At 34.0% G+C, this 21,355-nt stretch overlaps 1 protein-coding gene across 1 annotated transcript; it reads left to right on the forward strand.

Annotated features, from left to right (window-relative positions):
- Positions 1 to 12,048: 12,048 nt before the first annotated feature.
- LOC130977042 (kinesin-like protein KIN-13A) lies at positions 12,049 to 19,185 on the forward strand. The gene is made up of 13 exons (XM_057902040.1): positions 12,049 to 12,370; positions 12,483 to 12,744; positions 13,279 to 13,500; positions 13,805 to 13,996; positions 14,410 to 14,514; positions 14,644 to 14,721; positions 14,873 to 14,954; positions 15,492 to 15,654; positions 16,255 to 16,584; positions 17,309 to 17,527; positions 17,621 to 18,191; positions 18,292 to 18,357; positions 18,660 to 19,185. The coding sequence occupies exons 2-13, from the start codon at positions 12,547 to 12,549 to the stop codon at positions 18,843 to 18,845; spliced, it is 2,412 nt and encodes an 803-aa protein (XP_057758023.1). The 5' UTR covers positions 12,049 to 12,370; positions 12,483 to 12,546; the 3' UTR covers positions 18,846 to 19,185.
- The last annotated feature ends 2,170 nt before the right edge of the window (positions 19,186 to 21,355 follow it).

Below are 21,355 nucleotides of genomic sequence, written 5' to 3' on the forward strand. Positions count from 1 at the left end.
AAAAAAGAAGAGGAATCCTCTATGTCACAGTATAGAGATTCCTTTATGTTAGTAAAAGAAGAAGAGAATAGAAGAAGGAAGAGTGAAGAATCCAAACATAGGGGGATGAGTGAGTTCAGATTTTTGGATGAAGAGAGGTGAAGAGAAGTGTTAGTAAATAAATAATTAAATAAAATAAGAAAAGAGAGGGAGAATTCGAAAATTAATTTTTGAAAAGGAGTTAGTAATTTTGAAAATTAAAGATAAGATATGATTAAAATTGAAATTTAAAACAATTAAAAAGAATTTTTGAAAAAGAGAGAGGTATTTTCGAAAATTAGAGAGAGAAAAGTAGTTAGGTGGTTTTGAAAAAGATAAGAAACAAACAAAAAGTCAAATAGTTAGTTGAAAAAGATATTAAAATCAAATTTGAAAAGATAAGAAGATAAGTTAAGATAGGATATTTTGAAATCAAAATTTGAAAAAAGATAAAATTTTGAAAAAGATATGATAAAAAAAATAAGATCAAAAGATAAGATAGATAAGATATGGTTGAAAAAGATTTAAGATTAAAATTAAAATTAATTACTTAACTAACAAGAAACTTAAAAAGATAAGATTCTAGATTTTAAAGATTGAACCTTTCTTAACAAGAAAGTAACAAACTTCAAATTTTTGAATCAATCATATTACTTGTTAGTGTAATTTCGAAAATTTGATATAAAGATAAGAAAAAGATTTTGAAAATAATTTGAAAAAGAATTTAAAAAGATAAGATTTTTAAAATTGAAATTTTGACTTGACTTGTAAGAAACAACTAGTTTTAAAAATTTTTGACCAAGTCAACCCAAAATTTCAAAAATTTGGAGAGAAAAAAGGAAAAGATATATTTTTGATTTTTGAATTTTTAATTATGAGAGAGAAAAAAATTAAAATTAAAATTAAAACATCATAATTGTGTTTTTCTCTTTTCTTTTTGGATCAAAACAAGGAATGCATGCAAGAACACTATGAATGTCAAGATGAACACCAAGAACACTTTGAAGATCATGATGAACATTAAGAACATATTTTTGAAAAATTTTTTATGCAAAGAAAACATGCAAGACACCAAACTTAGAAATCTTTAATGCATGGACTCTAACAAACAAAAAATGCATATGAAAAACAAGAAAATACACCAAACAAGAAAATATCAAGATCAAACAAGAGGACTTATCAAGAACAACTTGAAGATCATGAAGAACACTATGAATGCATGAATTTTCGAAAAATACAAGAAAAAATTTTTAAAGCATGCAATTGACACCAAACTTAAAAATTGACTCAAGATTCAAACAAGAAACACAAAATATTTTTTATTTTTATGGTTTTATTAATTTTTTTGGATTTTTATTAATATTTTCGAAAATAAAGTTTGGAAAAACGAAAAAAGAAAAGAAAAATTTTGAAAAAGATTTTTGAAAAATTTTTGAAAAGAAAATTACCTAATCTGAGCAACAAGATGAACTGTCAGTTGTCCATACTCGAACAATCCCCGGCAACGGCGCCAAAAACTTGGTGGACGAAATTGTGATCATCAATGTTGTATTCTTTGTTGTTGTATGGAATAATTATAATGGCTCTTTGCTATGTGTGGACACAACTCCGTTCAACTAACCAGCAAGTGTACTGGGTCATCCAAGTAATACCTTACGTGAGTAAGGGTCGATCCCACAGAGATTGTTGGTATGAAGCAAGCTATAGTCATCTTGTAAATCCCAGTCAGGTAGAGTCAAATGTAATTGGATTAGATATTTAAAAGATAAATAAAATAAAGGGATAGAAATACTTATGTAAATTAATAGTGGGAATTTCATATAAGCGTATGGAGATACTGTGCCCTTTCTTTTTCTACTTTCCTACTTCTTCCTCCAATCCCTCTTACTCCTTTCCATGGCAATCTGTATGTAGGGCATCACTGTTGTCAATGGCTACATCCCATCCTCTCAGTGAAAAAGGTCCAAATGCTCTGTCACAGCACGGCTAATCATCTGTCGGTTCTCAATCAGGTTGGAATAGAATCCCTTGATTCTTTTGCGTCTATCACTAACGCCCAGCCTTCAGGAGTTTGAAGCTCGTCACAGTTATTCAATCCCGAAATCCTACTCGGAATACCACAGACAAGGTTAGACCTTCCGGATTCCTATGAATGCCGCCATCAATTCTAGCTTATACCACGAAGATTCTGATTAAGGAATCCAAGAGATACGCGCCCGGCCTAAGGTAGAACGGAAGTGGTTGTCAATCACGCGCGTTCATAGGTGAGAATGATGATGAGTGTCACGGATTATCACATTCATCAAGTTGAAGTGCAGCGAATATCTTAGAATAGGAATAAAGAGAATTGAATAGAAAATAGTAGTAATTGCATTAAAACTTGAGGTACAGCAGAGCTCCACACCCTTAATCTATGGTATGTAGAAACTCCACCGTTGAAAATACATAAGTGAAAGGTTCAGGTATGGCCGAATGGCCAGCCCCCAAAACGTGATCAATGACCTCCTAAGATGAAGAATAAAACAAAACTGAGACCAAAGATGTCTAATACAATAGAAAATTATCCTATTTATACTAGACTAGCTACTAGGGTTTACATGAGTAAGTAATTGATGCATAAATCCACTTCCGGGGCCCACTTGGTGTGTGTTTGGGCTGAGCTTGATCTATCCACGAGCTGAGACTTCTTTTGGAGTTGAACGCCAAGTTGTAACGTGTTTTGGGCGTTCAACTCCGGGTCGTGACGTGTTTGAGGCGTTTTACTCCAGACAGCAGCATGGAACTGGCGTTGAGCGCCAGTTTACGTCGTCAATTCCTGAATAAAGTATGGACTATTATATGATGCTGGAAAGCTCTGGATGTCTACTTTTCAAAGTCGTTGAGAGCGCGCCATTTGAAGTTCTGTAGCTCTAGAAAATCCATTTCGAGTGCAGGGAGGTCAGATTCCAACAGCATCAGCAGTCCTTTGTCAGCCTCCTTCTCAGAGTTTTGCTCAGGTCCCTTAATTTCAGCCAGAAATTACCTGAAATCATAGAAAAATACACAAACTCATAGTGAAGTCCAGAAATGTGAATTTAACATAAAAACTAATGAAAACATCCCTAAAAGTAGCTTGAACTTACTAAAAACTACCTAAAAACAATGCCAAAAAGCGTATAAATTATCCGCTCATCATTAATCAAGGCAAAATTTATTCGAACTGCTCGATATGTGGAGTGGGTAATGATTATTATCCCAGTGATAAAGAAAAATGAGAAATTAAGAGTATGTATCGATTTTTGCGATTTAAATAATGCCACCCCAAAGGATGAATATTTCATGCCAATTGCGGATATGTTGATCGATTCTGCAGCGGGAAATGAAATTCATAGTTTCATGGACGGTTATTCTGGGTGTAACCAAATTTTCATTGCGAAAGATGATGTGGCTAAAACTGCTTTCCGTTGTCCTGGGGCACTAGGTATATATGAATGGGTAGTTATATTTTTTGGTTTAAAGAATGCTGGAGCAACATATCAGCGAGCAATGAATGCTATTTTCCATGAATTTACTGAGAAATTCATAGAAATATATATCAATGACGTAATGGTCAAATCGATTTCTGTAGATCAACATATTGGCCATTTAAGAAAGGCGTTCCTTACTATGAGGAAGAAAAGACTAAAAATGAATCTTTTGAAATGTGCTTTTGGGGTATCAGCTGAAAATTTCTTAGGTTTTGTTGTTCATAAAAAAGGAATAGCTATCGATAAAAATAAATCGGATATAATATTAGCATTGTCTGCACCTAAATCGAAGAAGGAAGTACAATCGTTTTTGGGAAAAGTAAATTATCTTCGAAGATTCATTTCGAATCTTTCAGATCGAACTAGGGTATTTGCGCCTTTAGTGAAATTGAAAAATGGTTCAAAATTTGAATGGACCACAGAACATCAATTGGCGTTCGATTCAATTAAAGCTTATTTGTCTAAAGCCCCGATTATGGCAAATGTTCGTTCATTTGAACCTTTAAAATTATACATTGCAGCATCTGAAAATACTATAGGGTGTATGTTGGCACAAGACGATGAAAACGGGCATGAACGGGTAGTTTATTACTTTAGTCGAGTTTTAACTGATATCGAGATAAGGTATTCCCCGATCGAAAAATTATGTTTGTCACTATATCATGCTTGTATGATGTTAAAGTATTATATGGTGGCTAAATCGGTGAAAGTTATAGCACAAACTGATCTTGTTAAATATATGTTAAGTTTCCCTATGTTAAGGGGGCGTTTGGGAAAATGGATGTTAGCATTAACAGAATTTGATTTACAGTTTGTCCCAGTGAAGGCTGTTAAAGACAGGTCATTGCAGATTTTCTTGTAGACAATTCGAAAGATCTGCATGACCAGGGGGCAAATATAATTGATGTAGAAATCAATTATTGGAAATTGTATTTCGATGGATCCAAGCATAAAGATGGTGCAGGGGTTGGAATCCTCATTATCTCACCAGAGGGTATCCCATTAGAGTTCTTGTTTGAATTAAAGTATCCTTGTTCTAATAATGTAGCCAAATATGAGGCTCTGATTTTGGGTCTTGAAATTTTAATCGGCAAAGGAGCTTTAGAGGTTCAAATTTTAGGGGATTCACAGTTAGTTTTAAAGCAATTATCGAAGGAGTTTAAGTGTAATAATGAGACGTTACAAAAATATTTAGTAACTACTTGGGAGTTTTTAACGTTTTTTCAAAAAGTATCTTTAGTGCATATCCCTAGAATTCATAATGAGATTGCTAATGAATTAGCCCAGATTTCTTCAAGGTACCGAATTGGTCCGGAAAATTTTAAGAAATTATCTAGTATCCATCAAATTTTAGTGCCAGCAAATGAAAGAGAAGTTTTGTGTGTAGATGAATGGGAGGATTTTGATTGGAGAAAACCTATTGCTCATTATTTGAGAGATCCCAGTATTACAGTCGATAGGAAGGTAAAGTTACGGGCAATAAACTTTGTCTTATTGGCTGATGAGTTGTACAAAAAGGGGATCGATGGAAGTTTATCAAGATGCTTAAGTCGAGAAGATCAGAATGTTGCTTTGGGTAAAGTTCATAGTGGAATATGTGGTGCTCATCAGGCAGGAAAGAAAATGAGATGGGTGTTATATCGCAACCATGTATATTGGCCATTTATGATAAAAGATTGTATCAATTATGCAAAGGCATGTCAAGAATGTCAGAAACATCGCTCGATACAGCAGATTCCAATGGCTGAATTACATTCGATAATAAAGCCATGGCCATTTAGAGGTTGGGCTTTAGATTTAATTGGGTTAATTCATCCTCCTTCATCAAAACAACACAAATTTATTTTAGTGGCTATTGATTATTTCACAAAATGGGTTTAAGCAGTTCCTTTAGTAGAAGTTGGTCAAAGTGAGATAATTGACTTTGTTGAGGAAAATATTCTCCATCGATTTGGAATTTCTCAGACGTTAAGTACTGACCAAGGAACTATGTTTACTGGCTAGCGAATTAAAAATTTTGCGGCTTCAAGAAACATTAATATGGTTACTTCAACTCCCTATTATGCACAGGCTAATGGGCAAGTAGAGGCAGCAAATAAGATATTGATAGGCTTGATTAAAAAGCATATCGGGAATAAGCCTCGAACATGGCATGAGACTTTAAGTCAAGTATTATGGGCTTATCGAAATTCACCAAGAGGTTCGACAAGAACCTCACCTTATAAATTGGTGTATGGCCATGATGCAGTATTACCCTTGGAAATTAATTTGAATACTTTAAGAGTATCGAAACAGAATGAGTTTCCAGTCGATGATTATTGGAATGCAATGTTTGATGAGTTAAACGAGTTAGATTCAGAGCGAATATTGGCACTTGATAATGTAATTCGACAAAAAGAAAGTATTGCTCGAAGTTATAATCGTCAAATTAAGGAAAAGTCTTTCAGGATTGGCGAGTTAGTTTTAAAAGTCATTTTACCGATGGAAAAGAAATCAAGATTTCTAGATAAATGGTCTCATAGTTGGGAAGGTCCTTTTCAAGTAATACGGATATATTCGGAAAATGCCTATCAAATTAAAGATATCGAGTCAAGAAAAGTGATTAATTCGATTAATGGAAAATACTTGAAACTTTTCTATGGTTGGCAAACTTAAAAGTTCAACATATATTAAAGTTCAGAAAAGATGAAAGTTACTACAAAAAATAAAATTAGAAAGGAGTTCAAGATGCCAATAGTTTTGCCAAATCGGAGCGCAGCTTTGTCCTTTTGTTTTTCAAAATTGAAAGTACTTCAATCTGCTTGAACTTGTCAGCTTGGATTTTCTCAAGTTGTTTTTCATATTCTCCCCTTTCGGTGTCGATTGAGACAAGTTTCTGAATAAGGAGATGTTGATCTTGTTGGGCTGCAGCCAGAGGTTTGGCTAGGATGGCTCAATTTTGGCGTATGGTGGCAAGTTGTTCCTGAATCTGAGCTAACTCTGCCTCGAGTCTTGCTTCTTCTTGATCATGAAAAGTTTGAACAGAAATAACATGGGAGATCCTCAGATCAAACTCCTCACGAGAGACTTGGATTGGTTGAACAATTGTAAGACAATTCTCTATTTTAGATTTGGCTGTAACTTCTTCATTTTCAGTTTCTTGGAGTTAAAACTAAGATGCAACACTCTCATTGAGAAGTTATTTAAATTCTTGGATTGAGACAGAATGTGGTGTGTTAGTTGGAAATTCAAAAGAGGAATTCAAGCAATCTTCCAAGAGTTTGTTGAGAATTGGGTCATTAACCCATGTAGTAGGTGGATGATCCAAGAGTTTGATGAGTGATCGAAGTTGTTCTCGAGTGTCAGGATTTAATTCGATTGGAGGCCTTGATGTAGCAGGTCTTGAGATTGCTGGTATAGGCACTGGCACTTTGTTTTCTTGGATAACTTTATTCAAAACAGAAATCAAGTCATCCAAGGTAGCACTAGTTAGAGTGGTAGGAACATTCGATATCCCTGGTCTTGGTCCTGGAGGGGTCTAGAGTGAAGGATCAGGTTGCAACTCTGGAGGGGTCTCTAAAACCTTGGATCAAGAAGAATCTGAATTGGTGGTGTCAAAAGCTTTAGAAGCAGAATCAGAGTCTGGGAATCGGAGCCTGGGACCGTTTGATTTTCTTTAGTAAAGGCATCTTGATCATTTGGTGAAGTTGATTCAAGTCTATGGGTTTCTTCTGGAGAGTGTTGCAAGGGATTTGCAGTTGAATCAATCACCTGTGTTGTATGAAAAACAGGTGGAAAAGTGGCTGGAATTGGTTGAATGGGTCCTGTGAATTGAATTGAGTCATGTGATGTGGATTGTTCTTGATCATATTGTTGTGGCAGAATTGGTTGGTCAAGAGCCCCAGCAGTTGAAGTCGAGTGGGCAACATTGACAGGCTAATACAGAAGGTACACAGTTATTAGTTTAAAATTTTTTATTTTTAAATCAAAGCATGTTGTGTTTAGAAATAATTGTGTTACCTGAGGAAGTTTGGATTTTGGTACTAGTTGAGAACTAGGGTCAGAATCAACTGCGTTTTCCGATGGGGAGGAGACAGTAATAGCTTCCTTATTAGTTGGTTCACTTTTGTTAGCGGTTTTACTTGATGACAGCAGCACTAACTGATAAGAGGTTCAGAATTGAGTATAAAAGTAATATATATATATATATATATATATATATATAATGTGAAGTGCCTTCTAAGTTAGAAGGAAAAGGCCTAAAAAAGGTTAGTTACCTTCCTGAAAGTTCTGGTGGGAGTCCTTCTGCTTTTGTGTGGTGGTGGTCGAGCAGTCTCAATTTTTCTTTTTTGAGTTCTTTTTCGAGAGCTCTCAGTGACAGGGGCAGTTCAAACAGTAGTTTGTTGAATCTCTTCTAAAGTACGAGTGTACTTTGAATAATAAGCATCCACCATTCGAAGCAGGATTCAGTGATGAAGGAACTGCGTTCATAGACCAAGAAATTGAAACGATTCCTACGCTGTTGGTTTTTCAGGAGACAAGTACTGAAATCCTCCTGAGTTATTAAAACAATGTGCCAAAATGGATCATTATTTTGAGGTTGTGGTGTTGGAATGGCTTGAGAAAATTCCAGTTGTCTGGCTGTTAAATGAGGGACGTATAGAGTTATTTTGAACCTTTCTTTTTTGATTGAAGGTAGTCCTATGGGAATTACTTGAACAGCCAGCACATTCGCCCAACTTTGATTTGCAAGTTCATTTTCTTCATTAGTATCAGGGAAGAGTAAACGATCCAGCCAGGCAGGACCACGATTGCGACGCAGAAAAGGAGTAAAATTGAGTTGATCATTTTCGAAATCTTTGCAGGAATAGAAAAGAGAGAAAATAGCCCAAAATCTATCTTCATCTAATTCAGTATCCAGAAAATTGGGTTTGAATTCGGACAGTAAAAAACCTTCAATGTATTACTTATCAGTACTACCACCTTCAAGTTTTGTCATGAAATTTTCAAAAATGACATTAAGCCATAGTTGGAGAAGCCATAGAGGGCCCCCTGCACTGCTATTTTGTTGTTTCGAAGGTCACAAACAAATTGACCAAGCTCTTCAAAAATATGTCCTAGAAGAAGCTTTGCCAAATTGAGGGCTTTTCCTTCTTGGAGAAGAGTAGCTAAAGGAAGGTAGAGTTTCAACATTTGGATACTTCGAGAACCGAATAGGATTGCATTTAACCAATAAAATAGAAAGGCAACATATTCATTTTCAGTATTTTTTGTACCTTATACACCCATGTTATGGGCGATAAAGTCACTGTAAGAGTTGGTTAAAACCATATTGTATTGATGATTGGACTGCATGTCAGGGGTACAATCTGGTGAATTGATGGGAAGCTCTGTAATAGCAGCCACATCAAGAAGAGACATTCCGATCATTCCACATGAAAGTGAAAGTTGTTGGTTGTTCTATTCCAGAAACAAGTCACTGCCCCAATCATCCAAGGGTATGTGGTAAGTGAAAAGTGGGAGAGTCTTAGTAGTTCATAAATTCCTAAAGCTTTTCAGTCAGCACTTTTAGTAGGTTCAAGGCGTTGATACCAAGCTATAAAATCCTATCCCCGAGGATTAATCTTTGGGTTGTTCCTGAAGGATTTTTGGTTGATGAAATGGGAGATGTTAAAGGATTGGTTTATTCGCCCTCTCTAGAGATTCAATCGGTCCAAGAAAACAGTGAGTATCGACACCGATTGTAAAGGGGATTAGAATTTTGGTGTCATTAGTTTGCAAATGGAGATCGTCAATGATTTCATCATTAACTTGATTGAGGATACGAAGGGCCGGTGGAGATGGCAATGATGTTTTGGGGCCTTTACCCTTGTCTTGGGTGGCAGCCTGAGAAGAAGAACCAGTCATTTTTCCAGGAGAGGAAGTAAGAATGAAGGTTGAGGGTTTCTGTGAAGAAATTCTTGGTACAGAGAAAATTTAGAGAATGATGAGGTTCGAGAAGTTTTGAACAAAGGAGAGAGTGATGAATTTAAAGTATCACTGTAGCCGTTACTGTAGAAAAATGCGAATAGAAGTAACTTCGCGAGGAAGATGAAGTGGTAGGGAGAGAAAGCGTAAGTCTCGGGAGACATGTCGAGTGGATTAGTAGTAATGTGGAGTTTTAATGACAATTATTACTGATTTGAAAAACTGACGTCTTTTGGATTAAGTGCTTTATTCTTCGATAATGTTATCGAAGGCAATCACATTAATCCAAGGGGGCAATTTGTTGATCGAAAATATTTTCGATAAGAGTAAGTTGAATCGAAATAAGTCAAGTGTGGTTTTTCGAGAAGACACGCGTACGAGTATGAAGATTGAAAGTAATCAGCGTGGATTTGGATTTCGATTGTTTTGTTGATCGAGTAAGCTAAATCGAATAGGAGACTCGATTCGAGAAATCGAGTAAGGCCTTTGAAGAACTGATCGAATAGTTGTGGAAGCGAGAAGGTTAATGGCTTCTACCACACGAGAAAAACATGGGAAATATCAACAATCACGCAGCGAAAATGATTACCAAGAGGGATTGCATTTCAAAATTTGTAATTTTATTTAATTGTAATTAATTGTGATTTAATTGACCGTTATGTAAGATAGCCTATAAATACTAGGAAGTGTTAGAGAATAGGGGTTGGAACTTTTACTCAGAAAAAACACTCTAGCACTCTCACATACCAGGGAATTCCTGAGTTTGCATTCGAGTTATATTTTCTGTAGGGTTCATTCCACCTTCTTCTTTCTTTCAATTTATTTTTCTGTAAATTTAATATTTCAATTAATCTTATTTACTAAGTGTTCTCCACTTTCTCTGTTTAATTTATCCTTCTGTATTTTATCGCTTATGTTAAGAGTCTTTTGATTTAATTAAAGGTATTTTTATTATTTTCTTTTAATTCTGATGCAAACCTTTTCATTTACCATGTATTTAATTTTCGAAAATTTTAATTTCTAAGTTTTATTTATCAATTTACAAATTTTATTTATTTTTATTTTCAACATTTGTCTAATCGAAGACGTTTTGATGCACTTCTAGAAAACTGGTATTCGCACAGAGGAGTAGGTTTCGCTACCAGACTACAAGATATCGAACCACCATCGATTTGCTAAAAATCGACAAAACAATGACCAAAATTAAACCAGCTTTAATTTTTGAACATCTCCTTGTGTTGCGTTATTTCCTTCACTACTAGTCTCGTCACTACTGTTATTGGCATAACTCTCTACGTTTTCGTTGCTCCTCTTGCCCGATTTGTCTTGGAGGCACAAGGCACAGATTTCACACCGGAATTTGTTCTATAAGGGTGGTCGAACTATGTTGTCTTTGACGCCTCCTTTGATTTCAGCCATTTTTACAACACACTGAAGAAGCAAGCTAAGAAAAAGTTGCATTAGCCAATAGTAAGTAGGCATAAATAGAAGAATCTACGGAAACTAGAGACTTCGTAGAGAGGAGCTATAACAACGACAATAATAAAAAGAATAACACAACATAAAGAGATGTTTAAAAATTAGAAATTTATTTTTGGTATCTAAAATCCAAACACAAAAAGAAGAGAAAAAAACTATGTGAGAAAAAATCCTACTTTTAGTATGAAAAAGAGAGAAAAAGTAAGGGAATAATAATTTTAATTTTAATTTTAGCATTTAAAATTAATTTAATCTTGTCATTCAATTTAATCCAATAATAATAATAATTACATTTTCATATTTTTATATCAACAATCTATTTCTCACTTGATGTATCCTCTTAAAAATGAGAATAATATTGAATCACTTTTAAAATATAAATAAAAAGTTAAAAATTATTTTAATATTTACCTCAAAATTTTGATAAAAAAATATTCTAGCATTTAAATTTATATACATTCATGTCTCCTCTAATAGATGAAAGAAACATTACGAAATGTCAAAATCAAATAATAAGATAAAAAAAAGCATCGAAATACATTATATATTGTAACAAGTAATTTTTAGGCACCCTATCGAAAAAAACAAATACTATTGTTCGTTTTCATTTCAACACTTTCAAACCTTTACTGTATTACAAATGTATTAATTTTAAAATAAAATGTTATTATTCATTCATATATTAATCACATATTATTAGAATTGTAAGAGATAGTAGCAAAATTATGAAAGTTAAATATTTTCTTTCTTTTTTTTTTCTTTTAAAAGAAATGGATCGTAGGAGCATCTACAAATATCTATCTATGTTATCCATATCTATAATTTATAATCTATAATCTATAAATTACAATATAGTTGAAGAATTGGTAAGGCAATACATGGTTGCCATTTGTTAGATTCATAACGTGGCTAATTATATGCACACTGGTTGCATGTTGTTGGAGCATACCAGAATTAAGAACAAGTATGAGGGCATATCGGTCTTTTCATCAGGAAAAGCAACCACGACTTCTTTCCACATAGCCGTTTAAATATTTTGAAAAATACAATGATTACAAAATTAATTACACAAAGAAACATTAATTATACAAACTTAGAAGCTTAATCTTACAGGATTGAAAAATAATTCGCATTTTTCTTGTTTCTCAATCGAATTAAAGGCTTTCACAGGGTTTCTCTCTCCTCTTTCTTCTTCTTCTCCTTCTTCTTCTTCGTTGTTTTGCATTGTGGAATATCGAAGGAGCCATTCTTGTGGCCACTGAATCAAAGAAATCGAGCTACCGAATCGTTATTTTCAGATCTGAATCTCAATCCACCGACTTTCACTTCGATTCGTTATTAGCCATTGCAAGGTTACGCCGATTCTGATTCCTCCTCACTTTCCATGTTCTTCTCCGAATCTCCAAATTCACCTTATTCTCGTGAGTTTCTCTTCCATTCTCTCTGTTTTTTTATTCTTCCTCCGAAATTTCTGAATTCTCCGAACTTTCTCAATTTTTTTGGTTCTTTCTTTGAATTTTTTTTTGTGCGAAGTGTGTTAAAGAGATCTTGAAAATTGGCGCCCCAACGCCGTTCGCAGCGCCACGCGGGTGGCCAGATGCAGCAGAGCAATGCTGCAGCCGCCGCTCTTTATGACGGCGGCGGTGGCCCTCTGCACGGCGCGGGGAATGCAGCCACTGATGCCGGCGATGCGGTCATGGCGCGGTGGCTGCAATCTGCCGGGTTGCAGCATCTGGCCTCTCCCGTGGCTTCCACTGGCATCGATCATCGCCTCGTTCCGAACCTTCTCATGCAGGTATGTTAGCTCACCTTTTTGTGAAGGACACAACTTCAATTGATGCTTGTTTTTATAGGATTGTGAATATGTAGTTCCATGCAAGTCTTTGGTAAAGGGATTTTGGTTGATTATATATGTGATAATTTGATTAATTTCTTTCTTTTATGTTTTGGATAAATTTTTTGTAAGTTGAAAATTTTGGAGTATCTGCTTGTAATAATGGTAATAGTTATGGCGTATAGACTGAATTTGGTAGAGCCTTGGCATGGAGGTATACCAAGTGGGGACTTTCAATTTAGGGAAACCCTTAAAAATGGGTAATCCCGAGACAAATCCTCTTTGCTAAAGCAAAGTTAAGAAGACAAGAATAAAGATTATGTTGAATGAGTCTTTGAAGTTTGAGTGATCCTGCATTTTGGGGATAATTATGTGGGGCTTTTTGTGATTTTAAGAAGCTTATTTTGGCTGCGATAAAATTTGCCAAATTTTGTTTATTTTGACATATGATGGTGGTCTGTGTGGGTGACTTGGTTGAATACGATATTGTTATAGGGTTACGGAGCGCAGTCTGCTGAAGAGAAGCAGAGGCTCTTTAAGTTAATGAGAAACCTCAATTTTAACGGGGAATCTGGTTCAGAGCCATATACACCCACTGCCCAAATTTTAGGTGGAGTACCTTTGTCAGATGGGCCTTACTCTCCTGACTTCAGGGGGGATTTTGGAGCTGGCCTTTTGGATCTTCATGCTATGGATGATACAGAGCTTTTGTCTGAGGTATGCTTTATCTCATGTCACCTGTGTGGCCTATTAATCCTAGTAAGCCAATGTGAACATACTACTACTTGGATTTTTCTACAAATTACAATGTTTGGTTGGACGTAAAAATGAGGAGGAAATTTTCATGGATGATCTCCATGTATAAATTTGCACATCAAACTCATCAATGAATAATTCCACCCCAATTTTAACAAACATATCCTTATAGAGAAAATTCTTCTACATGTAATGTTGTCAGTAATACAAGTGTTTCTACTTTGTGTGACTGTTGGTTCTAATTTTTTTCTTTTCCTCCTTTCAGGAAGTTATAGCAGAATCTTTTGAGCCATCACCATTATTGCCTGCAGATACTAGAGCGTTTCAAGATGATTTCAATCCAGTTAACAGCAAACAGGAACAAGGAGAAGCAGATTTTGACGCATCAATTTCTTTGCCTATGAATGAATTAGATAATAGTACAAGGGAAAATAATGTTGCAAAGATTAAAGTTGTGGTATGTCATTCCTTTATAGACATTAATATCCCTGACTGGCAGAAGCATTTAGCCAATGTCATTCATCAGCATTCAGGATAGAAAGCAATGAGAAAAATGTATCTTCTTAAAGGATTTCAGGTTTCCTAAATGAAAATCCACTGCAATTTGAACCTTTTTACTGTTGAAATCGCGCGTAGTCTGTTTTGTTAACATTTGAGAGGGATTTATAATTACTTTATTGAAATAGAAAGTGATGATTAAATGCATCCTCTTAAAAGATTTTCTAAATGGATACTCACAACACTTAGAACCATTTCACTGTTGAACTATGAGCTATTTTTTTTTTCCCCCATTTAACATTTGAATTAATTGTTATCTTTTATCTCAACTTTTTCCTTTTTTAAAACTATCCTTTTTTATATGTTTCTTAGGTGCGCAAAAGACCTTTAAACAAGAAGGAGCTTGCCAAGAAGGAGGATGATGTTGTATCTGTATCTGATTATGCATATTTGACGGTTCATGAACCCAAACTAAAGGTTTGTTTAGATATAGGACTGGAGCAGTATTTACCCTTTGTAAACACTAAACAGCAATGCTATTTAAATATTGAGTTCTTATTCTCATTTACCGCTAAAATATCTAATTTATTGTTCTATCATGAAAAGGTTGATTTGACAGCTTACGTGGAGAAACACGATTTTTGTTTTGATGCTGTTTTTGATGAGAATGTTACCAATGATGACGTAAGACATCTCATATTGAAGATTGAGTTTGACTTCTTTTTTTTTTAACGAATGGTTTTGGTACCATGATTTGCCCTTGTTTTTTTTTATGTTTGTCTGTTTCTTCAGCTTCATTTGTTTGGCCTAAGGCATTATTACTTTGCGATAACAGGTATATCGAGATACAGTACAACCAATTATTCCTACAATTTTTGAGCGAACCAAAGCTACCTGTTTTGCTTATGGTCAAACAGGTGAAAAATTTATCTCTGCTAATGATATCATAACTGTACTAAATTATCACTATTTGTCCAAACCAAAAGCCTGAAGTTTTCCAATATTTGCTCTGGTTTAGTTTAGGGTTTAAAATTTATGTTTTGTTATATTTAACTTGGCTACCCTTTTACATGCCATATTATTTTCCTGCACAGTGTCAGTTTGGAACATATTGAGTGAAAACATTAGGACTCTTCTGGCTGAGTTGCTTATTTGCTATATTTACATCTCCAAATTAACAGAAAAATGACTAATGTGTGAGAGAGTTGGAGACTATTGATGGCCTTGGCCTAGATGTAGGATGATACCTATTACTTGTGGATCAATGCAAACACAATACATAAGTACTTGAATATTTTAACTTTATAATGCAAAACATTTTCCATGAAGCAGAAATTGTAAATTCTCTCAATATCTATGTTTATTCATTCATTATCCCCAGGTTTGTGATCCTTGAGCCGATGGTCTATCTCCCGTATCCATTACTGTGACCCTAAATAATGCTTTACTTTCAGGAAGTGGCAAAACGTACACAATGCAGCCATTACCACTCAGAGCTGCCGAAGACCTTGTTCGGCAGCTGCATCAGCCATTTTACCAAAATCAGAAATTCAAACTGTGGCTTAGTTACTTTGAGATATATGGTGGAAAACTTTTTGATCTTCTTGGTGACCGAAAGTGGGTATTTCTCTCCATTTTGATAATATTTATGTTAATCTATTTTAACCTTTCATATGAATTCAATGGGTGCATGTTAAGTATCTAAGGAAAGTGAGAAACCACACTTTAAAAGCTAGATATTAAGGTGGAAGAACCACTCTCTTTAAATACAACATCAAGCATCCCATACTATCGGATTTGGGACTTTGGGTACCTTATAATACCCGAGTTCCTAGCAGTGTGTTGTAAATACGTTTGATGAGAGTGACGCACCTTAGTGTGTCCTTAACCATGATGTTTGCTTTGGTATAAATGCTTTCAATGTGGATTTGAGCCTTAATTAGAATATGGTATTTTTAATATTAACTATTCAAATGCTTCAATAAGTATTTGTCCTATCCGATGGGCATTCCTCCTTAACTTAATACTACACCGACCATTCATTTTCTGATTATTTTCTGCTTTATAAGAATTGAAATGTTTATATGTCTGAATTTGTATGGATATACAGATGTCAGTCATCTTACTCATTTTATTAAGCTGCATGTTTTATTGGCTTTTTGGTGCACACTGGGTTAACATGTTGCTTAATGGTTGTTTCTGTCATTCTATGTATAGGAAACTTTTAATGAGGGAGGATGGAAGGCAGCAAGTTTGCATTGTAGGACTGCAAGAATTTGAAGTTTCTGATGTACAAATTGTCAGAGAATTCATTGAGAAAGGGAATGCTGCAAGAAGTACAGGATCCACTGGTGCTAATGAGGAGTCCTCTAGGTCACATGCTATCTTACAACTGGCTATAAAGAAGCACAAGGAGGTGAAAGAGAGCAAGCGGAACAACGATAAGAATGAAGAAAGAAATGGGAAGCTTGTGGGGAAGATTTCTTTCATCGATCTTGCTGGAAGTGAAAGAGGTGCTGACACTACTGACAATGATCGTCAGACACGGTAGTGTTCCACAGTTGAATTTTTTGCTTGATGTTTGAATCCCAAAAAAGTTTAATGCTTACGGTGGAATTTTTCAAGTGTTCTATGCATGTTATTTTTGTCGAACACCTCATTTGGCAATGAGTTCAGAACTCTGCATAATCCAAATCTTTGGGTGCATAGCATCAAGCCACATCAAATGTTGAAAATCTTTAGAGTTAGACAAAAGAACCATTTTCTTTTTGTTTAGTTTTTTTTAACCAACCTTGTCTCGGCTATTAGGGTATGAAATTATATATTTGTTCTTTTCTTTTTTCTACTCTATGTTTCTTGCTGTAAGCAAACACTTTAAAGGCTTTTACTTAGTAGATACTAACTTTATAGCTGATATTATCGCAAACATGATATAAACGAAAAATTTAAGAAGAAAATTATGAAGTTATTTTTGTTGATGGTTTTTCAAAGATCAAACTAGGTTTAGCATAACAAACTGAGTCTAAATAGTTGCCCTAATAATTTAATACTGCAGAGTATTGCTTTGTAAATAGAACTCAAATGTGCAAACATGTTAGCTGTTTATTGTCATTTAAATTTTAATAGAAGTGTTTGTGCAATTGCCTGCAAAGCAAAATTTGGTGGCCTCCTCCATCTCTGCCTTATGTCAATTTTCTTGGTTCAGATAAAGTACTGTTTCTTATAGTAACAGATCACCTCACGTTGCAACTTCTATGCATCTGTATTATAGAATCGAAGGAGCAGAAATCAATAAAAGCCTTTTGGCTTTGAAAGAATGCATTCGTGCTCTTGACAATGATCAGATCCACATTCCATTTCGAGGAAGTAAACTTACTGAGGTGCTTCGGGATTCCTTTGTGGGCAACTCAAAGACTGTTATGATCTCCTGTATATCCCCAGGTGCGGGATCTTGCGAACACACGCTTAACACCTTAAGATATGCAGATAGGTATGTTTCCCTACAATGAGCTTTAACATAGTGCTTCATGACAGGGTGCTTCATTTCAAGGACATATTTTAACTTTCACCATTATTTGAACAGGGTTAAAAGTCTATCAAAAAGTGGAAATCCCAGAAAAGACCAGCCCCCAAATCCAGCACCACAGGCTAATAAGGAGGTTTCATCTACATCTACATCATCCCTTCCAGCTGGTGCTGGTTCGGAAAATTTTTATGATCAATGTCAAGTGAAACCAATGGATATTGGCAGGAAATTTATTGAAAAGGAAAGTTCTTTGTACATCTCTGCCGCTGATGTTGACAAACAGCTCCTTGTCAATGAACGAGAGGAAAAAGGCTTAGGTTCTGCTTCAATGGACAAGGAGAGGTTTGAAGTGAAGAACTCGTGCAATGGTTCTACCAGTCAAAGTATGAACTCTTATTCACAAAATGATACTGATGAGAGAATGAAAAAGGTTTCCTCGCCATATAGAAGAAGGCCTAATGATACTGAAAGGCCTGCAAACTGCATGAAAAGGGATTCCAATGGTTCTGACATGTTCACCACTAACTCCTACCAGCAGAGCATAGGGAACTATAACTCAATTGCCACTGGATCCAGGCTCTATGAAGCAGAATCCTCTCCTAATAATAATATCAGTGAGATACTTGAGGTTTGTAAAATCACATGGAACTACCATTTCTTTACAAGTTTTCAGTTAAATACTAGCATTGTGTCTGTTTTCTGATAAACTCTTTTTTGTGCTTTTCAAGGAGGAAGAAGCACTAATTGCTGCTCATAGAAAAGAAATTGAGGACACTATGGAAATTGTTCGTGAAGTAAGTTATGACATTTTTTAGGTTATGTTTGTGAAATGCAAATTCTCGTGCCATTAATTAGCATGCTTAACATTAGTTTTTCTATCATTGAGAAGTGCTACAAAGTTGGAAACATATGACTATAAGATTCGTTTTCAGATTCAAATGCTAAAGATAAATAGATAACGCCACTTCGATTCTAGCAAAGATTCTTATTGTTTAGCATAGAAAAAAAAAGGAAGTTTGTGGTTCTCAAATTCCACAAAACATATAGGCAATCTATTTTTTCTAGTGCTCGTCTTATATTTGCTTTTGGTTTTCAGGAAATGAAACTATTGGCAGAAGTGGATAAGCCAGGAAGCCTTATTGACAACTATGTAACCCAACTGAGCTATGTGCTTTCTCGAAAAGCAGCTAGCCTTGTGGGGCTTCAAGCTCGCCTTGCAAGATTCCAACATCGACTGAAAGAACAGGAGATACTAAGTAGAAAAAGACTTCCTCGTCAATAGAAGACTTGGTTTCTCTTATTGAATGTCGATGATGATCTACATTCTTGTGTTGGTTAGCTATAGAGTTGAAAGGTTTTCTTTCATATAAACAGATTATTTTTTTTCTTTTCTGGATATATATTCTAATTAAACTTACATGTATATGGCCATATGTGATATGTTTGGCCTCCTTTTGCCGTTGCAAATTTGGTAAAAGTCTGTGTATGGCCCCAAAATTTTAAGTTTGAGAGGCCGAAGGGGAAAAAAATTGCAAGCTGATAGAAAATTGAAATCCACAGGTTCAAATTGTATTATCAGGTAATCTCTCTCTCTCTCTGTGTGAAAATTTTATAATATTATTGGTCTTTGCCTCTTTGGTGCCACAATTCATATATTTACATAAAAGTAAAATAAAATTAAAAAAACAACCATTATAAGCAACTAATACATATAAATAAATATTTTGTTAATTTTAATATTAATATATTATGACAAGAATTTAATTACAAAATCTAATAAAATTAATTATTTTTCACATATAAGTTATTTACATTCACGTGCATGTTCTTCTTCTTCTTCTCCTCTTTTTCTCCTCTTTCTTTTTTGTTATTTTTCTCTTTCGTTATCGTTGTCACTAATACCACCACTTTCTCTTTCTTTTCTCGTTGAACTTTTTTCTCTTCTTTCCTTTTTCTTCTTCTCCATCTTTTTCATCATCGTTATAGCATTGTCGTCTTCTTCTTATACGTATCATCGTTATCGTTATTGTCGTTATTGTTATTATTATTTTAGAAATTTTGCCATATTGATGACGTTGCCTAATCCAAAATTTTTGCCATAGAATTTTCTCAATTTGTGTAGTTACAGCAAATTTCGGGATAAAACTAAGATATTTAGGTATATTGTTTAAAAATTTTGGATGGATTCGTACTTATAAATTCTGCATAATTTAAAATTCTTCTTCTTCCTCCTCCTTATCTTTTGCTGCTACTTCTTTTTATCATCACCACCTTCTTTTTTTTTTTGCTATTCATCTTTCCTTTCTTGTTTTACCTTCTCAAGTTTCCTCTTGTTTTATTCTTTCTTAACAAGAATAAAAATAAAAAAATCAAACAAAGAAGAAGAAGAAACACATAATTCTGCAAAATTACTTGAAAGATGGTAAACTTACATTCATTCAACTAAAAGAAAGAAAGAAATAAGAAAAAAGAAGAAAAAAAATACAACAATAGAAAAAATATTTTTGTGTAGTTACAGCAAATTTCGAGGTAAAACTAAAATATTTAGGTGTATTGTTTAAGAATTTTTGATGAATTTGTACTGATAAATTCTGCATAATTTAAAGCTCTTCCTCTTCTTCCTCTTCATCTTCTGTCTTCTTCTTTTTTATCATCATCACCATCTTCTTTTTTCTTATTAATCTTTCATTTCTTATTTTACCTTCTCAAGTTTCTTCTTGTTTTACTCTTTTTTAACAAGAACTATATATATATATATATATATATATATATAATAAAAAAATCAAACAAAGAAAAAGAAGAAATACATAATGCTATAAAATTACTTAGAAGATGATGAATCTATATTCATTCAACTAAAAGAAAGAAAGAAATAAGAAAAAAAGAAGAAGAAAAAATACAGCATTAGAAAAAATATTTTTGTGTAGTTGCAGCAAATTTTGGGATAAAACTAAGACATTTAGATATATTATTTAAGAGTTTTTGGTAGATTTATACTGATAGATTCTGTATAATTCAAAACTCTTCATCTTTCTCCTCCTCATCTTCTACTTCTTCTTCTTTTTTTTTTTATCATTACTATCTTTTTCTTCTTTTTTTATTCATCTTTTCTTTTTTGTTTTATCTTCTTAAATTTCTTCTTATTTTACTCTCTTAACAAGAATAAAAAAAATACATAATGCTGTAAAATTACTTGGAAGAAGATGAACCTACATTCATTCAATTAAAAAAAAAAAAAGAAATAAGAAAAAGAAGAAGAAAAAAAATGTAGCATTAAAAAAAATATTTTTGTGTAGTTGCAGCAAATTTTGGGATAAAACTAAGACATTTAGGTATATTCTTTAAGAATTTTCAGTGGATTTGTACTGATAAATTTTGCATAATTCAAAACTGTTCCTCTCCCTCCTCCTTATCTTCTGTTGCTGCTTCTTCTTCTTTTTTGTCATCATCACCATCTTCTTCTTTTTTGTTATTCATCTTTTATTTCTTGTTTTACCTTCTCAAGTTTCTTCTTATTTTACTCTTTTTTAACATGAATAAAAAAAATCAAACAAAGAAAAAGAAGAAATATATAATGCTGCAAAATTATTTAGAAGAGGATGAACCTACATTCATTCAACTAAAAGAAAGAAAGAAATAAGAAAAAAAAGAAGAAAAATGCAGCATTAGAAAAAATATTTTTGTGTAGTTGCAGTAAATTTTCGGATAAAACTAAGACATTTAGGTGTATTGTTTAAGAATTTTTGGTAGATTTATACTGATAAATTCTGCATAATTCAAAACTCTTTCTCT

The sequence above is a fragment of the Arachis stenosperma genome, chromosome 4 (genome assembly GCF_014773155.1).
Source record: "Arachis stenosperma cultivar V10309 chromosome 4, arast.V10309.gnm1.PFL2, whole genome shotgun sequence".
NCBI lineage: Eukaryota > Viridiplantae > Streptophyta > Magnoliopsida > Fabales > Fabaceae > Arachis > Arachis stenosperma.